Source organism: Herpailurus yagouaroundi, unplaced genomic scaffold (assembly GCF_014898765.1).
Source record: "Herpailurus yagouaroundi ecotype Mexico unplaced genomic scaffold, PumYag 159, whole genome shotgun sequence".
Taxonomy (NCBI): Eukaryota; Metazoa; Chordata; class Mammalia; order Carnivora; family Felidae; genus Herpailurus; species Herpailurus yagouaroundi.
The window spans coordinates 11424579-11452223 of NW_024412400.1; the positions used below are offsets into that span (position 1 = coordinate 11424579).

Consider the following 27645-nt stretch of genomic DNA (forward strand, 5'->3'; position numbering starts at 1 on the left):
TTTTTTTTTTTTTTTTTTTTTTTTACATGATCAGACTCCCCATACACAGACCAGGTAAGAAAAATCTCATTTCAATAACTAGAGCCTATTTATCACATTAAACTCCTCTCTTGTCCCATATTTTAGTGACATGTTTTCTAGGGAGAAAAAAATATAGAATTGCCATTAAAAAATAGCTCTAAGATTTACTGAAGGATACAAATGACTTGGATCAGAAGAATCCTAATAGTTACTGTTTATAGCTGAGTGACAGGACGTGACCTCAATTACACACTTATGTAAGACTCTAAATTACTAAACGTAAGGGTGAGTGCTAAGATAAAACTAAAGTAGGAATAGCAAAAAGTATTTAATTGTCAAAATGTACAAAACATAATACAAAAGCACTAGGTGTAAAACTAAAAGACACAAAAACTCTAAAAATCCAACGTGGCATATTGACTTTTCTTCTAAAAAATTTAGTAATGAAAGTTATTTTTCACACTTTTAACCATTTTAGAATGGTTAGGTAAGGTATAATCAAAGACTCAGATTTTAGGAAATAATAACCCAAATACATAAAAAGTGAGAGAACTGCTCTAAATGATATATACTCAAAACTGGATATGCATTTCTCTATCAAACTAGTTGGTAATTTCATAATATCAAATTAGAAATGTAAGTAGGGTGCCTAGGTGGCACAGCTGGCTAATCGTCCAACTCTTGATTCTGGCTCAGGTCATGATCTCATGGTTCATAGGTTCAAGCCCAGCGACAGGCTCTGTGCTGACAGAGCGGATCCTGCTTCGGATTCTAACTCTCTGCCCCTTACCCCACTCGTTCCCTCTCAAAAATAAATAAATATATTTTAAAAATTAGAAATGTAAGTAAAAGTATTCATAAAGTGCTATGTAACAGTAAGGTGTGGGTTCTTAACCTATTTGGAGGGGATGGGTTTCAAGATTCTAACTTAGAATCTGATAAGAGCTATGGAACATCCCCTCAGAGAGTTAAACATTCTGATACTTATAAAATGTTGCAAATAAAAGAACTACCCACAGACTTCCTATGGGTGTCATGGACCTTGTGTTGAGAATCTGTTGAAGTTTTATTCAAAGATCTCCCACTATCTTGTTAATTGTAACCTAGATTAATAATGGCAAAGTAGTCTTTTATATGGAGGAATATTGTATTAAAGCCATTAATTTCAGTTAGTGGATAAAATATTCTAGGGAGATGTAAGGGACATAAACATTTATACCATGTTCTTTCTAAATGTGCTAAAATGCAAATCCAGTGGTACAGTAAACTCAGTGTACAGATATGCTACTTAATATCTGTTTAAACAAAACATATGTTATTTAGTGTCTGCAAATAACATGGATTATGCAAAAAGGGATAGTCTCCCTTTTCAAAACAACAGTAGTTAGGAAAACAGGCACATTTCGGAACATAGTATCAGAAAAGTCTCAAGAACAGATATTCACATTTTATAGTGGCAATGTTTCAGAACCAGTATGATGAAAATTAAAAACAACAAACACCAAAAAAACTTCATTCCCTTGAAGACTGGTCAGTCATGCATTCATGTATTCAGAAAAGGGAAAACAAATATTTTTGCATACCAGCAGCGGCCATGTGTTCACTTGTCCTGATTGGCTGGAATCCCACAAAGGGTATCTGCATGGATAATATTAAACCCACAATGTAGAAAGTGCTATATGCTATAAAGACAAAATAGGAAATAAGGATAATTTACTACTACCATTAAGTACTTCAAACATAACTCATACATTTTTAACAAACTTTAACCTATTTTAAGAACAGAATCTTGAAATGACTGCTCTATTCGATAGATATTTGATGGTTAATCACATAAATCATGAGAATTCTTTCTGCCAATCTTTTAAAAAAATGTTAAGTACTTAATTTTGCAAAATATCATTTAGAACAGTTTAGGAGACTGGTGCTGCGTTCCTTTTCCATTTTAAAATGGAATCGAGTTTTCAATATATCATTAATAACTGACATGACCCAGAAGCTAAGTAATACATAAATAAGTAAACACTATTCCTATTGGCATTACTCTGAAGCATGACCTAAAGATAAAGAATACTTATCCTCATCATACATGAATAGCTGCTATTGTCTCAAAAGCTCTCAAGTATTCCACATCCTTTTTATAGTCTAACATTCTAACAGTACATCTAAGAAACCAAAAACAACAAAAAAGCCTGTCCACAAAGTTTTCTGTCATAAAAGAAAAGGACTAAGTATACAGAAGTTAAGCCATAAAATAGACTACTTAATGAATTTTTTAGGGTCTAATAAAGGAAAATTATTTGCTTTTGGCACTGAGTACATTATAGTATTCTTGGCTTACGTATCAACATAAATGTATAGGGAAATGGGGGAGGGGTTAGAATTTGTTAACAGACTTGTTTTGCATTTAGATGTTCACAGGTCATTATTAAATTCATTACAGAGAAAGTTAGAATTTAGAATCACTTAACTGAAAATTATTTAGAAATGAAGATAAACCCATCTGAAATAAGTTAATATGAAAACTTCCGTTTATAAAGCTTATTCACAAAATTTTATGAAGCATAGTCAATAGTTGTTGGCAAATAAAGTATTCTATTAGGAAAAGACTGGGGTGTATTTAGGAAGGGAACTGTTAGAAGTATATATATCCATATTCTACACTGTATGTAGCATAGCATTCAGCAGCATACATTTCTCTTCCCCCACATTTAGTTGAGTTTATTTGCTTTCAAAGGAAACCCATCCGTAGAAGGTAAATCATGGGCTAATGGTTCAAACGTTAAGTTGTCTCTCAAGCTGCATTAGAGATGACTACAGTGTTAGGAAAAGGATAAGAAGCTCAAGTAAATTTAATAGGAAGGACAAGTGTATGTGAATAAAGTTCCCAATATCCTCAAGCTAATGGAGAACTGGTTGTCTAGATGAGACTACAGAAGTAATCCACCTAATAATATGCCTTCCAGACATATTAATGTTGGAATGGAATTATCCTCAGTGAGGTACTTGAACACAAATGCAATAAAAGCTAAGTAAATCAGAATTTCTATATTATGGGACTTAAACTGTGGCTCAGTTTGTTTGATGAGATTTCTAGTTATCAGTATATTTCTATCAGTCTTGTGTAGATCACCTGGCACAGAGTCATAAAGGCAGAATCAGAAAAAAAATGGGAATGAGTGATCTTGATTTTGAACTACCTAATAAAAAATTCAGTTTCCTCACTACAGAATGAGGGGTTTGGCCAAAAAGATTTGTAGATTAACCGCCCCCCCCCCCAACAATAACCTAAGATTCTTTTATTAGACAGGCCTTTTATTAGGCACGTAGAGCTGCAAAATCAAACCCTAGACAGTAACTGAACAGAGAGAGGCACATCTAGAAAGGCCAGGCATGGGAAAACCTTGCCTGGTTTTAATTACAGTTAAGTCTACTTATGTCCAAACAGCACCATCACCTCTTAGGCTAGTTTTCTCTTTCTTATAAATACTAATGAACACTGAATGTTATAACACTGTCACAGAATTTGGATTAAGTATGATAAATGGCACATGCTGAACAAAAAAGTAAAGCCTTTAAAAAAAAAACCTGAAGTGAAATTTATATATAATCATTTAAAAGTGAACAATTTAGAGGCATGTAGTACATTCACAATGTTAAGCAACTACCACCAACTCTACCCCAAAACAGTTTCATCACCCCAAAAGAAAACTCCATATTCAGTAAGTAGCTGCTCCCTATTCCCCCCATTCCAGAAGGTAAATACAAATCTTCATCTGTCTCTATGGATTACTAGTTTGTTCTAAATGTAAAAGTAACAACAAACAAAAAGTAAAAAGTAAAAGTCTCTAGCCCGATTTACTTCCCTAAGTCATTTAATAATTACTTTTCCAGAATTAATCACTAAAAGATATGGTGAGCACACATAAGCACATTCATATGCATATTCTCTCTCTTCAAATGGGACTATACTATGCTTGGCGATATAAAAACTTTAGCAATCACTTGCTTGGGAACTACTGAAGTTTCCTCCCAGGGATTTGCTCAAGTTCATTTCCAGACTTATTCAAAAAGAAGAATAAACCTTCTAATATTCTCAATTCAGTGTTTTTATGCAACTTCATAGAGACACTACCATTAGTAAAGAAAAAAACTCTATACAGAAGCAGATGCACTAGTAATGAGTGATGGAGAGGAATTCAAGAAAAAGAACCTCAATCTCAGATAACATAAAACACCAGGTGGGATGTTAATTTGTATTATTTTGTAAACAGAGGTTAATGTCAAATTAAACTGAATTAATAGAAATAAGTTCAACAATATTTTACCTTTGAATACTCCTATACATATTAGATTTGCACCAGTGATACAAAGCTGATAAATGTGATATACGCAATAATCCAAAGATCACCATTTTCTTTTAAGAGAACTGGATTCATGTTTCCCTATATTTCCTATTTTTTGGATCACTGATCTTGAGATGTTTACATAGGGGAACAGATGTTCCTTCTCATAGCACTTTTTACTACATAGACAGTACTTCCATTAAATTAAGTCAGGACTGCTTGCCAGGTAATATAAAATATCACAAACTCATCTTACTTAATACTGTCCTCCTCCTTGAATCCGTAAAATTAGATACACCTCTCTGTACCTCAGTTTAAATCCCATTTACAAAACCCATGTTTTAAAACACAGAAAATAAGAATTAGACATACTTGAGTAGAAAGAAATAGTGAAATAACGCTCAATTCTTAACTTCACTACAAAGTGAACTCCACGCTTTGTACAACAGCATCTAACAGTGTGTTTAAAAATTACCTAATTAATTCATTCAAATATTAACTTTATGTAATTATGGTCCAGGCATTCTAAGGATACAAAAACCCTATTAAGATCAATCCTATCCTCTAAGCGTTAGACATCTATTTGGGAAAAGCAGAGATGTACACAAATAACCATAATACAATAAAACAAATACATGTCACAAAGATTAAAAAAACAAAACAAAACCCTAGCTCTATAAAAACTTCAAGGAGTGAGAGATGTCTTCTTGACATGAGCACTGAAGAGACAGTGGACAACATCTGTACCATTCTCTAATGTTCTAAGGAGACCTCAACAACACAAACCCATAGATAGCAACCATTCCCCACTAATTGTTCCTATGAACTCTCTAGGAAACTTGACCAAATTACTACCTACGACTATCACAACTTTCAATCCATCCATGTTAGCCTACTTTTCTTACCCTTTTAACCAGAAGAACAAAGCTTTCCATCAGAGTAATGAACTCTAAGAAAATGCACGATACCAATAGTGTTGTAAATCATTTATTACATCATGAAAATGTGACCACACTGCCATCCTGTGGAAGCACAGTTACTGGCATTCACTACTGCATATGATACTCCCAATGTGCTCGAAGAATTCCAGAAAAAATGGCCATTCTCTATTATTGTTTATTTGCCACCAAAGAAAATCCCTTTGACTTGACTCAAATAGTAATCTTCTAAACAGAGCTTAACTATCTTTCACTGTTAAAATATTTATTTTTTTATCCAACGGTATGGGGTAGGGCCAGATTCATACAGAAAACTACCATCCTTGACTTAACATGCACGAATAAGTTGTTATATACAATTAATTAAAAGGCACTGAAACTTCTGATTCAAGCTCCATTAAAATTGTAAGTTTTCAAGAAGTTCCTGTTGTTCCCCCAACTAACCTTTAAGGACCTCCTCCCTGACAAAGCAAAGACTTAATGTTGATGGTACTCTTTACACTTATAAAATACTACTGTACTTCCTTTTATTTAAAGTTGGAAAATATTTTGTGAATATTGTATTTCCATTAACTTTGATCCACTATTAAATCACCTGAGCATTTTTTTAATGTTCATTCATCTTTAAGAGAGAGACAGACAGACAGCACCCGTGGGAGGGGGGGTGGGGGCAGAGAGAGAGAGAGAGAGACAGAATCTCAAACAGGCTCCAGGCTCTGAGCTGTCAGCACAGAGCCTGACTCAGGGCCTGAACTCAGGAACCGAACCGTGAGATCATGACCTGAGCCAAAGTTGGGACGCCTAACCAACTGAGCCACCCAGGCACCCCATACCAACTTAGCATTTCTGAGCTGCTTCATCTCCTGGTTGATATTTAATGGAAAGGGCTAACAAAATATTCCTTTGCCTTCCCAATTCTCTCTAAACCAAAGCAATATTAACCAAAAGAAACACAGTGGGGAAGTATTTTATAATCCAACCAATCTTGCTTCATTATTAACAAATATGATTAAAGAACCGTAAGACTGTTGAAGCTTTTGATTTATAAAGATACTTTACTACTTGATTACTGTGAATCCTGGGTAAATAAGCAGGATGAAGAATGGTAAGAAACACAAATCAAAGCTTAAAAATGAAACGAAACATAAAAAACATTAATTCTTCTTTACCAGCAGAGAAATATAATTTTTAACAAATACAGTAAAAAAAATAATTTTTCTTTTCCAAAAATGCTGCTCATCATTCATTTTGGAGAGAATGAATCTTTGAAACAGATGTTTTACAAGTTCGATTTGTAAAAAGCAGCAATGACTTGTTCAAAACACTTGAGAGACACGTAATCATAACTTTTAAAAACAGCATATATATTTCATACTGATACATAAGATGAAATCAAGAATACAGCAGAAAGTAAATAAACATCCGGGTTTTGGTTTTATTTGTATCATGTGAAAGAATTATGCACTTATTTTCTGGCAATGGTTGATGAGTTACAGAAACGTATTAAAATATAAACTAAGTTGTGTGTGTTTAAAGACTATATGAAGAACTCAAGAAATATGTATAATTTTTACATAACATAAAAGTATTAATGATGCTAATTAACACCTTTAGAGCTAAGTTTAGTTACTAAACTTAATATGCCAAGAAACAGTAATAGACAAATATCAGCAACCTCAATTCACTCATAAACAAAACAAAGTAAATATTTTAAACCATGCAGAATCACAAGTCATGTTATCACTAAAAACCTAAAAACACTTTTTTAAATTCTTCTTAATCTATCTTTTTCTTAATGTCAACTATTGTGGTTAAGTGGCTTCTTAATTCATTTAACTAATACCACTAAGACTCTGTTAATTTATACTACACAAAAGCAAACCTTTGGACTTCGGAATATAAATTCTCAGTAAAACAGACCCTTAAAGGAAATCTCAGATTTGTTCTTCTAGATAAGAATACCAAATGATTTATTGCTTCTGTTTAGTTTGTAGAACATGAATATTCCTTGTTTCTATTCACTGAAAAAGTTTTTTTTGATTAAGCTAATGATTACTGCTACATCATAGGTAAGACTGGTTCTAAATATCCTGGGTCTTAAAGTAAGAAGATAGTAGAAGACTAATCCCGTGCAAACTAAATAATGAGTTATATTAACAATACTGATGGCAGCAGAAGCAACAGCATCTTCGAGTGTGCCCCTGAAGTAAATTTTCCCCTAAAGTTATCACTGAGAAAGTTTTATTATAAACCAGTTTAAAGAAAATTTCCCTATCCACTTCCTCCGATAATTAGTTTCAATTACCTATTGTAAGATAGACATCTGAAAAACTCACTTTATGGAACTAATATTGCAAATTCTAGTGAAATTTTTAATGAAAACTTGGTATAAAAATTGGGGGAGGGGCAATTATGATAGTCCCTGTTTGTCTGTCTGCTCTTGGCTCATGTTCCCTTGAAGATACAAAAAAGAAAGGCAAATCAATTAAGTCAAAATAAGATATCAGTAACAAATTGTAAACATTCTATGCAGCATGGGAAAATCATGTTTTAATGGTATATGGACATATTCAATCCTTATAAAAATCTAATACATCTATAGGCTATAAACGTAATCTTTTATTGTGGTAAGAATTTATCTGCCACAAATACAAAACTGTATAACCCTTTATTACTTTCAATGTCTGAGATCTAAACTATCAAAATGATTTTAGTTTATTTACATTCTGAAGCCCTTCTAAGAGTTATTTTATAATTTAAAAAAGTTGCTAATTAATAGGTTTTAAAGATGTTTTATTACCTATAACTATGTATTAGCAGAAATGGCAGACACCTCTTTGATATTTAGCATTTCTAGCCTGTAAAATGTTACTGGCAATTAAACAAAATACATTTCTGTAGTAAGAAACGTAATTCTTATGTTGCTTTTTGAATTCTTAGCTGACTTAGAGAAGTCATTTGAGAAAAAACTAATTCTATTCTATTTAGTTGTAATTTTTTTCTTCCTGAGTTTTTATTTATTGTAAAATGCAGCAAACCTTAATTTCTTGGGAAAATTGCCCTCTAAGGCAGTACAAGTTATGTGCAAGACCAAATATGTTACTTCTCTTCTATTCTGATTACCCCATGCCTCCACCTAAGTATATGCTATTGCCCTATAGTCTGTTATTTCACAATACTCCTAACTCTTCTTTCCAGGAGGCTTCCCAAGGCCTAAGAATGGGATATATTAATAAGGTATTTGTATAGACAGTGAGGAGTCAATGTCATAAATATTTTATCTCTTAAACTTCATGTGAACAAATGGGAGCTGTTTCTGATCTCAAGCTCATAAAATTAAATCCCTTCATGGTGTTTTTCAAGGGACACTACCAAAACAAAGAATTCTAGATATTTCAAAAAATAAAATTGGTAGTTTTCCCTATTTAAACAGACATCAGACTTTATTTTTCAAAAGAATGCACTTAGGGGTGCTTGGATGGCTCAGTCAGTTGAGCGTCTGACTCCTGATTTTGGCTCAGGGCACAATCCCAGAGTCATGAGATTGAGCTCTATGTAGGGTTCCACACGCATGGAACCTGCTTACATGCACATGCGCGCGCGTGCGCGCGCACACACACACACACACACACACACACACACACACACACACACACACAGAATGCACTTAGGAGCAGAGACAGAAAAGTGTATTTGTGTGTAAGTAGAAATTTGATGGATGGCAGTTAAATCTCAAAAGGGTAGAAATAATAAGATGGTTAACAGCATCTAAAGTTGGAAAACAAAAATCAAGAAATGGGAGTTTCAGGGCGCCTGGGTGACTCAGTTGGTTAAGCAACTGACTTCGGGCTCAGGTCATAATCTCATGGTTCGTGAGTTCGAGCCTTGCATCAGGCTCTGTGCTGACAGCTCAGAGCCTGGAGGCTCTTCGGATTCTGTGTCTCCCTCTCTCTCTGACCCTCCCCTGCTCACGTTCTGTGTCTCCCTCTCTCAAAAATACACCTTCATAATTTTTTTTTTTTTTTAAGAAACAGGAATTTCATTTTGTGCTACTATGATTTATAATAAGAAACATACATTTGGTCTTCATCCACTGTTCTGGCAGAGAGCTCCCAAAACCCTTGGAACTTCCTAAGTGAGGAGAATGATTAAGGTTCTTTTATTGTATTACTGAGATGACTTTTGCACCTCACCTAAGATGAAGGCTGGTTGCCAGAGGGAACCAACCACATGGTCGGAAGGCTGGAATTTCAGCCCCCCCCCCCCCCCCCCCCCCCCCCCCCCACCCCGACCTCCAGGGATGGGAGAGGGGCTCAAGATTGAATTCAATCACCAACGGCCAATGGTTTGATCAATCATGACTATGTAATGAAGCCTCCATAAAACCTCCAAAGGACAGGGTTCCAAGAGCTTCAGGTTGAGAAAGTGGAGATTTGAGGAAAGTGGAGTGCCTGGCAAGAGAAGGGAAGCTCAATGCTCTTTCCCCATACCCGGCCCAATACATCTCTTCCATCTGCATGTTCCTGAATTACATACACCCTTTTATACTAAACCTGTAATCTTGTACTCTAGCAAATTAATCAAACCAAGGAAGAGGTCATGGGAACCTCGGATTTACAGTCATATGGTCAGAAGTACAGGTGACAACCCGGACTTGTGACTGGCATAAAAGCAGAGGCCAGTCTTAAGGGACTGAACCCTTAACCTGTGGCATCTGATGGTACCTAAGGGTAGACGATATCACAATTGAGTTGAATGTTAGGACACTTAGCTGGTGTCAGGGAACAGTTTGGTGGTGTGGCAAACCTCCCACACATGTTGGAATTGGTGGTTTAGAAAGTACATTCGTGGTAAAAACCAAAAGAAACAACTGAAAGAACTCTAAGTAGTTGTCTCAAGATAAGAATTTAAGGACTAAGCCAATTAAGGAAAAGGTAGAGAAAACTGATCCTGCTTTTAAGCTTTGTAGTAATATTTGACTTTCTCAATTATATACATTATCTTAAAATTTTAAATTGAATATAAAAATAAGCACACCACTCTATTATTGTGTTTTAGCTGCTCTGTGATGCTCTATGTAACACACCAGTGTCATTTCTCTGCTATATTTTTCATAATCAAAATAGCTGTGGTGAAAGTTTATCTACATTTAAAACAAAAAACAATCTTTAGTCATCCTCAGTCTTTATAATCACCTCTTGGCCTCTGGCATTCTTTCTTCTTTTTTAAAAAATTTATTTATTTTGAGAAGAGCACAAGCAGGGGAGGGGCAGAGAAAAAGAGCGAATCCTAAGCAGGCCCTGCGATGTCAGTGCAGAGCCTGACATGGGTCTCAAGCTCACGAACTGTGAGATCACGACCTGAGCCTAAATCAAGAGTTAGACGCTTAAGTGTCTAAGCCACCCAGGCGCCCCCAGAACTTTTTCTTCTTACCTGGCTATTCCTTCATAATTTTAACATTAACAACAGAGGTCAACACTTAAATAACACTTTGTGTTAGCCCTTTTATAAGCACTTTTCATTATCCTTAAATTCTACAAGGTGGGAATTATTATTATCTCCGTTTGACTCATGAGGACATTAATTAAGGCATAAAGAAATTAAGTAATCTGCCCAAAACTGCTAGTAAGTGACTAATGGTAAACTGACCACTAGTAAGTGACTAGACCAGGAAATTGAATCCTGTTAATTTGGTTCTGCAGTACATGCTCTTTTTAAAGAGTTTTTTTTCTTTTTTAAATTTATTTATTTTTAGAGAGAGGGAGAGCAAAAGTGGGGAAGGAGCAGAGAGAATCCCAAGCAGGCTCCTGTTATCAGCACAGAGCCTGATGTGGGACTCAATCCCATAAACCGAGAGATCATGACCTGAATGGAGATCAAGAGTGGGACACTCAATCAATTGAACCACCCAGGTGCCTCTGTAGTGCATACTCTTTACCCTGTTATGGCACTTCTCATTTATGGTTACATCATCACAAACCCTCTGTAAGTCTATTTCTATACTATTTTCTCCTCTCAAGATCATGATTTATCTCCAAAACTTTCAGAAGGACAGTCAGTTGGAAAGCCTAACAAGACCTTCCTGAAACTTAAAAGTCAAAACTAATCTTCACAAACTCCTTCTCATTTCCATTTTGTTCATATGCTATGATTACAATGTATTAACGGATATCAATTACATTGATGGCCCTAGAAAAGGGCCATCTTTTGATCATCTATGCATCCTAATGGCTAGCACAAAACTATTAAACATTTAATCCTCTACTGAACTGATTTGCTCCTCAAAAAAAAAAAAAAAAAAAAAAAAAGGAAAGAAAGAAAAGGTAAAATTAGGCAAACTAAATTCTAGTGCTTCCAAGCTTTTTACGTGCTTGTAGAATTTTTACATGCAATTTTTACGTCTGTTGTTGTGTAGCATTAGATATGTTTTGTTTATGTATGGCAAGTATAAACATGATGCCTAAAATTTATTGGTTTTACTTAAAAAAAATTTTTTTTTTAATTAAGAAAGTTATAAAAATAAGCTCTATGCCCAATATGGGGCTTTAACTCATGACCCCAAGATCAAGAGTCACATGTTCTACGGACTGACACAGCCAGGGACCCCTCTGGTTTTCTTTATAATTCATTCAATAGCAGGATTGTCTTTTCTTCACTCACAAACTCTACAATCCTAGAACAATTTGTACAGAACTAAAGTATGTGGTATATGTCTATAATACTTTGCTCTTTATATGATGGTTCCACCAGCAAATATTACCATAAAAATGTAGTTTAGATATAATATAAAAAGTGATTCTGTTACTCTCTTCTTACTCAAATGACCTCAAAGAAAGAACACACACAATAAGCAAATTCTTCAGTGACATTTAAAAATCACTTATCAATACTAGAAACTAGTTTCTTCCTGCTCTTTAAGTTATTCTAATTTAAAATTTTAATTCTAATAAACCATGAGATAAAACTCACATTTCTATAAATGAAGAAGTCTCATTTATTATGAATTTAGTACATGCTCATTGTAGAAAATTTGGAAAGCAGAGAAAAATATGAAGAAAAAGTATCACTAGTAATCCTTGCTGTCTGCTTTTTATTAACTTTTTCCTAACTCACCAAATACCAAAAAAGATTACATTTAATGATGCCATAATATTTCATGATTTGGCAACACTACAATTTAAGTGTAACTTAAAAATTAAAATTTCTCTATTGGACATTTAAACTATTTTCAATTATAAGTAACACCATAATGAACACTGCTAAACATGTCTTCATATCTTTAATAATTTCTTTATTATGCAAAGTGTGATTAAACATTTCTAAAGGTTAAATGATTTTACATCCATTAGTGTTATGCGATACCTGTAAACCACTCTCTCTGTAAATGCAAATTAAGATATGGGTGTTCTTTCTTCTTATTAAAACATCAGAATCCTATTTGTGACATAACTGTGTGTAATTCACTTCCCAATATGGTGAATACACCAAGTACAAAATATATCTTCACAAAATAATTTAACTGTCTTCCCACATAAATTTCAAGGGGCTTTTCTTTTCCCTTGTCCTTCAACCCCCCACTCCTGTGCCACACATACCCTATACATCCACATTATCTTCCATGTGCCCCTCTTTCCACATGTGAACAAACTTTTGAGTTTTCCCTGGCTTACCAACGGATTCTAAAGACACGTGCAAAAAATCTACTGAAAGGGAAAACCATTTTTCATAATTATTTCAAATGATTCATTTTTACTTCATTTAATTTGATACTAAGAACCCAATCAAATATTTGGTTTATATGATTATGAGTTTGCTATTTATCAATCATTATTTTCTTTATCTAAATGGTTCTGCTCATGAGGAGAGAGAACTACAGACAAAGGATGTTACCTGATAAAATCAGAGGACAAACCTCTATATGTAGCTTTATAATGCCTTCAAATTTTCCAGGCCCATTAAGTTAGGTTAAATTGAACTTAAATCTTGATACATTTGGGATAAAGTAGAGAATAGCTGATTTTTCTATACCATCATTTCCCATCCATTTAAAAGTAAACTATGAAAGAGTATACAAATCACCTAAAATACCCTTAATCGTATAAATGGAATAAGCTATAAAACAAGGAAGGTGGGGGTAGAGAATCTCAACACTACAAAATTATCTGAGGTGTTTACTAATCTAACTTCACACATACATAGAATATCCCTGAACTACTTTAGTTTTCTTCCCTCTGAAAAGAAGAAACATTTTCAAGAGCCAACCAAAGCAGTATTAATTGCGTACTTTTTGTAAAGTTACCATAGAAATCCTATTTGCCAAATACAAGGTCTTTCCTTAATTCTCACCCTACTAGATCTTAGTACTAACACTCAAGGGAAGTTGGACACTGTTCATGTTTTCAACTTTTATGTAGAAAATCCTTTCATTTGACTGACCTCTTTAACAATGTATGTATCTAGCTCCTTCTATTTTGGCTCTTCTTCCTCTTCCTGATTCAGGGACATTTCACAAGTCTATGCCTCAATCTGCTCCCCACTCTATTCCCCTGACCATTAAATTTTCAAGACCCAGAAGTTTTTAAATTAAACAAATTTTTAGTTCCTCCCCTATTACATTTAACTTAAAAAATTTCTCTACTTACATATCTCTAAAACTAAAAGTTGAGACTTGAAGTTTAATCTATCATTCTCCTTTCTGGATCCTAAAGACTGTTTACAGTGTTTTCAGGGTAGAGATATATCACAGGCTAATGTATTTCAACAGTAAGGTATTTATTTACATGGTAGGCATACAGTTTTAATAGAAATAGTAATTTGTAGCATCATGGGCTATGGAGCCAAAACTTCTAAGTTCAGGCCTAAATCACATGGTCTTGAGCAAATTATGTCCTTTTTTGCTTCCTCATCTGTAAAATAAGGACAGTAACAGTACCTACACTACTCTCTCACAATGTGGTTATGAAAATTAAATGAGTTAAATACATGTAAACAACTTAGTCTGTGGTATCAAATAAGCACTTGATAATATATTATTTCAGTGGTGACTGTTATATTTTTAATTTTTTTAATGTTTATTTATTTTTGAGACAGAGACACAGCATGAACAGGGAAGGGGCAGAGAGAGAGGGAGACACAGAATGTGAAGCAGGCTCCAGGCTCTGAGCTGTCAGCACAGAGCCCGACGCGGGGCTCGAACTCACGGACCGCGAGATCATGACCTGGCTGAAGTCGGACGCTTAACCGACTGCGCCACCCAGGCGCCCCAATGGTGACTGTTATAAAGTATGCTGAAATGACTATATATGAACTTTTTAAATTGATATGGTATACACCCTATATAATTCACCCTTTTAAAAATGTCATAGAGTGCTTTTTCTTATTATAGTCATAAAGTTGTGTATTTATTACCACTATCTACTTCCAGAACACTTCCTCATCCCCAAAGAAACCTCATTCCCATTAGCAGTCACTCTTCCATTCCCCAAACCTCTGGCAACCACTAAACCTATTTACTTTCTGTCTCTAAGGATTAGTCTATTCTGAACATTTCATACAAAAAGAATCCTACAATTATACATGGGCTTAAGTGTCTGGCTTATTTTACTTAGCATAATGTTTTCAAGCCTCACAACATACCGGTACTTCATTCCTTCTTACAGCTAAATAATATTCTACTATATGAATATACACACTTTATTTATCCATCAGTTGGTGGACATTTGGGGTGTCTTCACTTTTTGGCTATTAGGGATAATAAATATTGCAACGTACATCAGTGTACATGTTTCTGTGTGAACAGTTACTGTCAATTGTCTTGGGGGTATACCTGGGAGTGGAATTACTGGGTCATAGGGTAACTCTCCGATTAAGTTTTTGAGGAATTGCCAGACTACTGGGTTTATTTTGTTGTTTTTTTAAATTTTTTTTGAAATTTTTTAAATGTTTTTTTTAAATTTATTTTTGAGACAGAGAGAGACAGAGCATGACCAGAGGAGGGGCAGAGAGAGAGGGAGACACAGAATATGAGGCAGGCTCCAGGCTCTGAGCTGTCAGCACAGAGCCCGACGCAGGGCTCGAACTCATGGACTGTGAGATCATGACCTGAGCCAAAGTCGGACGCTTAACCGACTGAGCCACCCAGGCACCCCTTTGTTGTTTGATTTTGTTTTTTTAGGTAAGTAAATAAGCTTTATCTTTCTGTTACTGCTTTCCAACAACATTGTCATACTGGAATTGTATTATTTTACTAAGACATTGGGTTCAAACCACAACTTCTCTCTTACTAATTCAACCTATAAAGGTTCTGTCTCTATCATGGATAATGAGCTCTACGATTTGAGACAACATCTATCACTAAGCATCTTATTCAAAAGATATGTTTTAAAACCTAGAGAAAAAAAATAAAGATTTCATAGAAAACAGGTTCGTCTGAATGTTCACCTTCCCAAAAGTCGCAAGTTTAAAACCTAATGGCCAATGTATCAGTATTATGAGGTGGCATTTGGGAGGTAGTAAGGTAGTAAGGGCTTTGGGGATTAGTAACCTTTTAAAAGAGGTCCAGAGAACTAGTTTCTCCCTTCTACAATGTAAGGACAAAGCAAAAAGGTACCAGCTATGAACTAGGAAGGGAGCCCTTACAAAAACGTGACCATTCTGTTACCTTAATCTGGGACTTTGCAGCCTCCAGAACTGTGAGAAATTTCTGTTGTTTACATGCTATCTAGCCTGTGGTATTTTGTTTTAGCAGCCCAAATGGACGAAGGTACTCTGTCGTATATTATACAGAAAAGGTTTTCAAAAGTTTATTAAACTGTTTACTCTTACAATGACTGTGCTGAATTTGAATAATATGCATATGTGAATGATTTTCTTTTCCTTTTTTAGTTTTTTTTTTTTTTAACGTTTATTTATTATTGAGAGACAGAGACACACAGAGCGTGAGCAGGGGAGGGGTAGAGAGAGGGGGAGACACAGAATCTGAAGTAGGCTCCAGCTCCGAGCTGTCAGCACAGAGCCCGATGTGGGGCTCGAACTCACAAACTGCGAGATCATGACTTGAGCCGAAGTCGGATGCTTAACCGACTGAGCCACCCAGGTGCCCCATATGTGAATGATTTTCAAGACAGAATACCCATTCCCCCAAATTAAGGAAAAACTGGGCTGACAGATATTAAATCTAGTATCTGTAGACTAATTTTTACAACAGCAAAAACTCATCAAGAAGTTGGTAACAATGTATATACGTAAAAGTGCCTGACCCACCTTATTGATACAAAAAAACAAAAAAATATATATGAAATTATTTTCACCTTCTTATGAGTAATACAGCCAAACAGAAATGGCTGTTCAATGAAAATGTATGGCTGTTCAATGAAACATCTCTTAGAGGTGAGATTTCAAACGTCAAATCACTCACCTATGTAGACTCTTTTGCTGTATCTCTGCATCAGTAACAGCACAAATACATGCAGTGGAATAAGGTTGATGATAAACACATAACCACCCCAAGCAGAGACCTACGGATTAAGAAATGCAAAGTTAAATAATTTAAGATGTCTGCTTTTAAAAATAGATTCAGTTTTATTTGTCATGACAATCTAAACATATAATGAACAAATATAAACAAACACTAGGATTTTTAGCAAGTGTGACAGATGCTTAAAATTGATTTATGAAGCCTACATATAACCTATTTCTATGTATTATTAAAATAATAATCCCATAAATCCAACATGCTTTTCTATATTCACTGGAGAAATGGTCAGATTAAACTTAATAACACTGAGAACATTATAATTTTGAACTGGTAGTAAAAAGTCTGTCATAAAGGTGAGGATTCTTAAGATACAGATCATAAATTTTTAAAAGGGAAAAGAAAGGCTTTTACTTCCCTCACTTTTGATAACTACATTGCAAGAAGCTTCACTGAGAATAAGAACAATGAATGTTTAGCACCAGCCAACAACTGAACTATAAGGAACTCTCGGATAATCTGGATATGCTTCAAGATACTCAAAATAAAAGGTACTACCTTAAGTATAAATTATTTCATACTAATGGATTACAAATCAAGATTCCATTTTAATGTTTAGCATGTATCATAAAGTTAGACTGTTCTATCAGAATAACGGAGTATATTCTGGTCTAATTTTTTTTTGTATGGTTCTTTAAATTTTTTTTTTTTTTTTTTTTTAAGTAAGCTATATGCCCAATGTGGGGCTTGAACTCACAACCCTGAGATCAAGAGTTACATGCTCTACCAGCTGGCTCTGTTTCGGTAAAGATAATGTTAATTTTCGACCAACAGTATTACTTTTTTTAGTATATTCAATAGGCAATAAGCTCTTGTCAAGAACAAAGTTGTGGGTGTACATTAATAATCAAAAGCTTGAAAGAACCATTTGACCAATAGACACAGTAAGACACTAGATGCTAATATATACATTCTAACAATGCTGCCCATACCTAAAATATTTCAGAACCACTTGTAATGAACTGCCTTCGGTATACAATAAAGAACATGTTTACTGCTTCACTGACATGCTATTTTACACCAAAAACAATGTTACTCTGATTGAGCAGGGGTTCTAAGTGAAGGACTTTGATTTACCTCCAAAATTTAAATGTAAACTTCAAAGAGAATGAGTTTTCTATTACTTGGGTACAAGCGCACAGAATGTGCCTGGCCTTAACCACTTTAAAAGGGGCATGGATAATTTGGATGCACAAATTCCATGCTATGTGTTCAAAAACAAACAAACAAAACCTTACCTAAAATTATCACTAGTTTTCAGCACAAGACTACTAGATGATAGTCTGTGGTGTGGGAAAAAAGGCAGGAAAATGAAGAGGTAATTCTGAACCCCAACCTAAGTAATCTGCTGAAAAAAGTACTTAGGTAGTTTACCTAGAGGATAGCACCATTATTTAGGTAAAGTTGTACATCTGAAAAGAAAAATTGTTTCACTTGCTGCAAATATTGTATTTGAGGGATTGGCATTTATTAGCCCTCCCCACTAAAGCAAAGTCCATACATACTCCAGAGATGGGGGTAGGAAAGAGGATAGCAGTAATGAAGGGGACTATATTAAACAAAATTAAAATCCAAAGATTTTAGGAAAAAAGGAAGTGGAGAACTAGTCTGGATGAGAAGAAAATGATGAAGACGAGGAATTGGTCTAACTGTGAAAGACTTGCCAGACCTTCTATAATTTCAATAATGAATTCTTACCATATAGAAATATGATAAGCAGCAGCACATCGTCCAAAAAACTGACCCAGTTTTTACAGATTTTACCTAAAAAACAAGCAAATGTTTATCAATGTTCCCGATGGAAAAAAAAGTTAAATATTTAGTAAGCTTGTACTACAAAAAGCCAAAGTTATTAAAAAAGTACAGAGGTTTTATTCAGATATTCAGATCCACTTAAGATATGCATTTAGAACACCAGGCAACAGTCAGACATTTTATAAATAGCCTTGATTTTTCTGTTGTTGTTATGCAGTTTTCAGTAAAAACAATCATCTTAAAAAAATTATATTTTCCTATTTGCTTTATTTTCTATTTTAAAATGATTAACATCAACAAATTAAATTTTAACTAAATAATTTGTTCAGCAGAACTACATTTTTACATAGTTGGTCTTCTTAATCTGTAATTTTTCATTTGAATATATACATCTTATATAGAATTCTAATTATAAGCATCCATTTTTGAAAACCTATCATCTAGAAATTTTCAGATACCATAACCAATATCAACAATTAATAAATATTGGGGTGTCTGGGTGGCTCAGCTGGTTAAGCATCCGACTCTTGATTTCATTTCAGGTCATGATCTCACTGTTGTGAGATCAAGCTCCATGTAGGGCTCCACCATGAATGTGGAGCCTTCTTGGATCTTCTCCCTCTCTCTGTCCTTCCCCCTCTCACATACACACTCTCTCTCAAAATAAATAAACATTAAAAAAACCCAATAATCAATAAATAATTATCTATATCTTCAAGATATTGATATTCCTAAAGAAATTTCTAGGATATGTCAGTAAAATTCTCAATCACTCTGAACCAGAAAGACAACCTGCAATCAATGAAAGTTTCAAAAAAATAACATCTCTACTGTCTAAAACAAAACAAAACAAAACAAAACAAAAACAAAGAACAATAAAAAACTAACCAAAGAAATAATTCCCAGATAAATTTGTATGTTCGTCTGAAAATAACAGTTTGGTTCAGAAAACTAAATTAAAAAAAATTTTTTTGAGTTTATTTTGAGAGAGAGAGAGAGCACATGCAACACATACACAAGTGGGGGTGGGACAGAAAAAAGGAAAGACAGAATCCCAAGCAGGCTCTGTGCCATCAGTGCAGAGCCCAATACATGGCTCGAACTCATGAACTGTGAGATATGACTTGAGCTGAGATCAAGAGTTGGACATTTAACTGATTGCGCGCCCAGGTGCCCCAGAAAACTGAATTTTAAGTTTCAAAAACACAAGTTCTAAATAGTTATTTATGCCAAGGGTAAAGAGTCATCTTTAAAAAACAAATCGAATATTCTAAAGACATGATAAGCCTAAGTCCCATTACAAGCAATTCTGATTAAAAGAGTTATCTCCATGTTCTGATAGGAAGTTCAAATAGTTAATACAATATTCTACATACCTAATTTCAAGGAATTTACTTTTAAAATGAGCCTCTACTAATATATTAAAACAAACTATAGGTGACATGTAATCTTTGGGGGAATTGTAAAGCACACACAAACACACACACACACACACACAATGAAAGGAGGGAAAGAAGAAGGAAACATTCCTGGTTTACAGCACTTAAAGATATTATCAGACTAACTTCTGTTACATAGTGAAAGACTGCTTTGAATTCAACATCATAGTGTATGTGTGTGACAAAACACCCCCCCCACCACTGCCAAAACCAGCTTGACCTATGCTAAAATGTGAATAAGGAAGGCAGCATATTAAAATTTTGACAATTTTAAAAATAAAAAAATTCCCAGGGCAGATTAGAAATGATTCCTATAATATCCGATCTCCAGAGAGATTGGAGAAGTGAGTTGGAACCAAGTGCTAATGAGAAAATCACATAGAGACCAAAAGACAAATTAGACAGACCAAAAATGATTTTTAAAAGGGAAAGCAGCTACCAGGGAAATGGGAAAGAAAAGAATATTCAGAAAGCCTACTTCTAAGTGGGGAGACTAGAAGAAATAGTGTTGTTAGAGGATGAGATGAGCCAGAAACAAGAAGAAATCCCAAGGAATGGAGGACAGAAAACTATCGTAGGTAGATCAATAAACAAGAAAAAAAAAAAAAAAGATTCTACATAGAGACTGAAAATTAAAAGGACAAGTCATCCAGTAAACTGGAGGTAGAGATGATGAATGTTGAGGTTAAACTTGCAAACGACCATTCAGTCTTTTACATTTGTGTGTCAGTTATCATTTTATTGCCTCTTAGCTCCAAATGCACCCTTCAATATATGTTCTAACAACAGAGTATCTTCTAACTATTTCTCCTGTAAAGTGAGTATGATGTTAAGTTTTCTCAGCAGAGGGTGCTGAGGGAACGTTGCACAAGAGGCTCTCCAATGATTTCAGGTGCAGGCTGGAGTTGGTGGGGTGGCTGTGAGAACATCTGGTGGTGCTGACCCCAGCCATGGGCCCAGAACACAGTCCTTCTGTGACTTTGCAACATTAGTCTAGAAATAACTTTCCTGCAGTCCTCTTGATATGGTAACCAAAAGCCCCATACACATTCTATCTAGAAGCTTCCTGCCACTGCGCACCATACTACAAGTCACTAGCTCCCCATTCCTGAATTCCTACACTCCAGAGGGTGGTCAATTGCTTGTCAGGCAGCTCCAAGCCAGCTCTAGTTTGGCCTAACCATGAAACTTCTCTGGGGCTGGTAGGCTGAACCAGACCCTCTTCGAATGAAATCTGAATCCTTTCCAAGTCTGTCCTTCCTTGGGTACTTTTCCTCAGCCCTAGCAAATCATATACAGTTTCCTTCTATATTAGTTAGTCTTCTATAGCAGTTAATAATTCTCTATATAAAATTCCCCTTATTTAATCTACTGGGATTGATGGGGCCCAGTCCTGTATAATCTACTACCAAAAAACCAAAATATATTTACAACTACTAAATATAGTCCATACCCTGAAATTTCCTCAAACTCTAAAACCAATTGTATAGGTTGAAAGAGAATGAGAAAAGGATCTATACTATGAATCAAACATATTCCACTGTATTATTAATAATATACAGAAAAGTCTGCTAAGCTATGTTGGACACATTGTAAAACTGTAAGTCAGTCATGCCCCAACTGGACAGGTAAGACGCAAAAGCAAGAACTACAGCCAAAGCCCAGTATGACAGAGACCATGTGATGAGTACAGACACTGAGTGGCAAAAGGTCCTTATAGATCCTGAATGTCATTGGTAACAGAAATACAAGTCAGGAGGCTAATATATGACTGAGTATTGAGATCCAAATTTACAGTGGTAGGAATGTAGACATAAAGGAGAGGCTATGTTCAAGGGCCAAATCAACATTTTTGGTGAACTAGAATTAGAGTAGTGCAGAAAAAGAAGTTGAGAACTCCTAGTTTCCTACCTTGAGGTACTACCCATCAGTGAGGAGGAGGAAGGCCAACAGATGGTAGGTATGAATGGGTGGTTTTTTAAGTCAGTCTTTCACATGTTAATATTAAAACTCCTGAATTAGAATTCTTCAACAATGGAAATATAAATCAAGAGAAAAAAATGCCTGGAAAATTCCCCAATATTAGGAAATTAAACAACATGCCTCTCAAGAGTCTAAAGGTCAAAGGAGAAATTGAGAATTAGAAAAAAAATTTTAACTACATGACAATAAGAACACAACATATTGAAATATACAGAGTATAGCTAAAGCAATGATTAAAGTATAATTTAAATTTCATATTAGAAAAATAGAAATAGCTAGAATAACTTAAGCATTAACCTCAACTGCTAGAAAGGAGCAAACCAAATACAAAGTAGAATAATAAAAGTCAAGAATTCAATGAAATAGAAAACAAATACAGAGAAAAATAAATGAAACCAAAAGTTGGATAAAATTTAACTAGACTGATAAGAAAAGAGAGAAGATACAAGTGACCATTACTAAGAATAAGAGAGGTAATACCACTACAGACTGTACAGAAATTCAAGAATTACAAAAGAATATGTTGTAGTATTTGTGCCAGGAAATCAGATCATTTATGTGATATGAAAATTTTCAAAAAAAAAAAAAGAGATCTTTTAAAGAAACAAAATCAGAACAGAACTGTGTCAATAAAAATTGAATTAGTAATTAAACAATCTTCCCAGGTTCAGATGGCTTCACTGGTGAAAAGTATCAACAGTTAAGGAAGGTACAATACCAATCCTATAAAAATTCTTTCAGAGAATAGACAGGGAAACACTCCCCTAACTTATTTTAGAAGCTCAGAATAACCTTGATATCAAAGCTAGACAAAGATATCACACAAAAAGAAAACATATTAATATCCCTCATGGAAACAGAGAAAAAATTCTTAACAAAATAAAATCAACACAAAACCAACAATATAAAAAAAGATTATATGCCATAAACAAGTCCAATTTCTTCCATGAATTCAAAGTTGTTTTAACATTGGAAAAAAAAAATTAATGCAGTGGTTCCCAACTGGGGAATAGGGACTGAATACTCCTGGCATCTAGCATGTAGAGGGAAGGGATGCTGCTAAACATTCTACAACACACAAGACAAGAAATAACTGCCTGGCCCCAAATGTCAATAGTGTTGAAGGAGAGAAACCCTGAATTAATGTAATTAAGGACAAGATCATACGAATCCTCAATAGACACAAAAAAGCTACTGACAAAATCTAATACCCATTTATGGTAAAAATTCTCAAACTGAAAATATATAAAAACTTCCTCAAGCTATGATCAAGGACATCTGTAAAAAACAACTAACATTATACTTAATGGTGAAAGCCCGAATGCTTTCCTCTTAAAATCAGGAAAGAAAGGATGTGCAGTCTCACTGCTTCTATTGAACACGCTGCTTCTACTATACTGGTTCTAACCAGTACAATCAGGCAAGGTAAAAAAATTTAATTTATGCTCTCAGAAAGACATTGTTAAAAATATAAAAAAGACAAGCTACTGACTGAGAGCAAATGTTTGCAAAACATATATCTGATAGAGAATGTATTTCCAAAATATATAAAGAGCTCTTACAACTCAATAAGAAAACAACCCAACCAAAACATAGGCAAAAGGTTTGAAGAGACATTTCACCAAAGAAGAATCAGAATGGGAAATAAGCACATGAAAAGATGCTCAATTATTAGTCATTGGAGTAAAGCAAATTAAAACCACGAGACACCACAACATACCTACTAGAATGGCTAAAATTTAAAAATCTGAACATACCATGTGCTGGTAAAAAAGTAAAAGCAATGCCTCATATTGTGATGGAGGGAATGAAAAATAATAAAGCCACTCCGGAAAACTTTTTGGGAGCTGTTTATACAATTAAACTTGTACTTATAAACCAGCAACCCCACACCTAGGCACCTATTCAAGAGGAATACAAATATATATATATGCCCATGTGCAACACTGTATGCAACTATTTATAGCCACTTTATTATCACCCAAAATTGGAAAACAAAATAAGCTACGGTACACTCATATAGTACAGCCATACATACTACTCAGCAATAAAAAACAGCAAACTACAAAATCATGCAACAATGGATGACTTATGCTAAGTGAAGCTAAGCAAGACATAAAGGGCCACCCTTTACTGTACTGTTTCTACAACACACCTTATGGAAACCAAACTCCCAAAGATATGTAGACAGAAATCAGACCTGTGGTTTCAAGGAATTTGGGTTAAGGAGAGGAATGATTACAAAGGCACAGGGGAAAAACCTTTAAAAAAAATTCTATAGGAGGCAATGATATATATGTATGCACTGTTCCTTGTACTATTTTATCTGTATCAGCCTTGTTGGTGAATAGTAACAACAGAAGTAAAAATAAGCATGTACTCATCAATTTCTGTGTTCCTATAATGTTCTATACATTTACATGCATTAACTTACTTAAACTATATAATGTAAGAACGATTATTACTTCTATTTTATAGCTGATGTAACAGACATGTGGGTAGTTTAAACAACTTTCAATGAACATAGAAAAAGAAAAAGAAAAAAAACAAACAAAAAAACCCAACTCTCAGGGACAATAGCTAATATTCAGAAAAGAAATATCCAGACCATGGTGGTTTGGCTTCAAAGACGGTATTCTTCACAACTTGATCTTGATTTAAAAAAATAAACAAACAAGGTTAAGGGTGCCTGAGGGGCTCAGTTGGTTAAGGGCCTGACTCTTGATATGGGCTAAGGTCACGATCTTACAGTTTGGTTCCTGAGTTGGAGCCCTGCATTGGCTAGGGCTTTGCGCTGACAGTGCAGAGCCTGTTTGGGATTTGCTCTCCTCTCTCTCTCTCTGCCTCTCCTCTGCTCACGTGTGTGTGTGTGTGTGTGTGTGTGTGTGTGTGTGTGTGCGCGCGCGCGCACGCGTGCGCGCATGTGTGTGCTCTCTCTTTCTCAAGAGAGAGAAAAAAAAAGGTTAGAATCTATAGAACAAGAATCTAAAAGCATATTTAAAAATTGTCTGGGGGCGCCTGGGTGGCGCAGTCGGTTAAGCGTCCGACTTCAGCCAGGTCACGATCTCGCAGTCCGTGAGTTCGAGCCCCGAGTCGGGCTCTGGGCTGATGGCTCAGAGCCTGGAGCCTGTTCCTGATTCTGTGTCTCCCTCTCTCTCTGCCCCTCCCCCATTCATGCTCTATCTCTCTCTGTCCCAAAAATAAATAAAAAACGTTGAAAAAAAATTAAAAAAAAAAAAATTGTCTGTGGGGGTGCCTGGATGGCTCAGTCGGTTAAGTGTCAGACTTCTGCTCAGGTCATGATCTCGAGGTTTGTGAGTTTGAGCCCCACATCGGTCTCTGTGCTGACAGCTTGGAGCCTGGAGTCTGCTTCAGATTCTGTGTCTCCCTCTCTCTCTGTCCTTCCCCCACTTGCACTCATGCTCTCTCTCTCTCTCTCTCAAAAATAAACATTAAAAAATTTTTTTTCTTAAATGTCTGTCATCGGTGCTTTGAAAACAGAGTACTTTATCTTAAAAATTTTAAAGATGTAACTTGTTCAGCAGTTGGTTTAAAAGTAAACACACCAGATGAGGAATCAGTAGACAACTTACATTTACATTTTAGCGATTACATATAAAATGTTTTTATCTTCATAATGTCATTTGGCTACAAACAACTTTTCAGAGTAGTCAGAGCTGTTAGTACTTTTATTTTCAATTGGTAATGATCAGATATTAAATAAACGTAATTATCTATTGCAACTCTGTAGCCAGAACATTTTTATTTCATTTATAAGGAAAGTGAATGAGATTAAAGTGTCAAATATCTTGCCACAAGTCAGAAAATAGCTTTCTATGCCAGAACTCCAAACCAACTCATTTCAAACACTGAAGCTGTTTCCACTTTCAACCCAATTTATTTTAAGTATGTTAGTTTAAAAAATAGAACACAAAAACTCACTATATAATCTTTTAGTCCTTAGGATGCTTTTCATCATTTTGTCACTCTATCATTCTTAAAAGCAATATGATAATTCAAAATGCTCAATATCACTCATCATCAGGGAAATGCAAATCAAAACCACCATGAGATACCACCTCACACCCGTCAGAATGGCTAACATGAACAACTCAGGCAACAACAGATGTTGGTGAGGATGTGGAGAAAGAGGATCTCTTTTGCACTGTTGGTGGGAATGCAAACTGGTGGAGCCACTCTGGAAAACAATATGGGGGCTCCTCAAAAAACTAAAAATAGAACTATCTTACAACCTAGCAATTGCACTACTAGGTATTTACCCAAGGAATACAGGTATGCTGTTTCAGAGAGGCACCTGCACCCTTTATAGCAGCACTATCAACAATAACCAAAGTATGGAAAGAGCCCAAATGTCCATCGATGGATGAATGCACAAAGAAGATGTGGTATATATATGCAATGGAGTATTACTCGGCAATCAAAAAGAATGAAATCTTGCCATTTGCATATATGTGGATGGAACTGGAAGGTATTATGCTAAGTGAAATTAGTCAGAGAAAGACAAAAATCATATGACTTCACTCACATGAGGACTTGAAGAGACAAAAAAGATGAACAAAAGGGAAGGGAAACAAAAATAATATAAAAACAGAGGGGGACAAAACAGAAGAGACTCATAAATGTGGAAAACAAACAGGGTTACTGGAGGGGTTTTGGGAGGGGGGATGGGCTAAATGGGTCAGGGGCACTAAGGAATCTACTCCTGAAATCACTGTTGCACTATATGCTAACTAATTTGGATGTAAATTTAAAAAAATTAAAAAGTAAAATTAAAAAAGAAAAAAAAGCAATATGATAACTCACAATTTCCCCTACCAGGTCACCAACTTCATTTGACTCTAAATAATCAACATATATAAAAGTACCAGTTCCACACTGTGTTCTATAAAAGCATCTGCTGAATTAATTAAAAAAAAAAAATTAAGCCGCTTAAAAAAAGAATGTTGTAATGGAAACTCGGAAATAAAATTCATATGGAAATACAAAGGACCCCAAATGGCCAAACAAAAATTATTAGTGTATACAAGTATTTTTTTTTTAATGTTTATTTATTTTGAGAAAGAGCAAACAGGGAAAGGGCAGACAGAGAGGGAGAGAGAATGTCTGAAGCAGGGCTCAGAGACTGACACAGGGCTCAAACTCATGAACCATGAGATCATGACCCAAGCCAAAATCAAGAGTTGGACACTTAACTGACTGAGCCACTTAGGCACCCCAAGAGCTAGTATTATTTTAACTTTGATTTGTAACTCCAAATTTAGTCTTCTACATACTTTAAGAAACTAATACAAAGAATTATTAGTTTATGTTTTTGCACACACAATGTATAAAAATCTAATTTTGTGACATTGCCAATCAAAAAGGGGTAGGAACAGAGTTGTAGAAGATTTTTATATATTATTAAAGATGAGCCAGTATAAACTGAAATAAGAGTAGTATAGTATTAGATTGCTAAATGTAACCCACATGATAACCACAAAGAAAACAGCAAGAACATATACACAAAAGGAAATGAGAAATGCATTTAAACATTTCACTACAAAAAAACTAAAGACAAAAGACAATAATAAAGGAAATGAGAGACAGAAAAACTACTAGGCATATGAAAA

The 27645-nt window shown here is 35.0% G+C and overlaps 1 protein-coding gene across 1 annotated transcript in view; it reads right to left on the reverse strand.

Annotated features, from left to right (window-relative positions):
* STT3B (STT3 oligosaccharyltransferase complex catalytic subunit B) overlaps positions 1-27645 on the reverse strand; it is a 105525-nt gene that overhangs the window by 17325 nt on the left and 60555 nt on the right. The window contains exons 4-6 of the mRNA XM_040479986.1: positions 18537-18602; positions 16722-16821; positions 1605-1703 (exon numbers count right to left, since the gene is read on the reverse strand). Coding sequence (XP_040335920.1) covers positions 1605-1703; positions 16722-16821; positions 18537-18602 — 265 coding nt within the window. The remainder of the gene's footprint in view (positions 1-1604; positions 1704-16721; positions 16822-18536; positions 18603-27645) is intronic.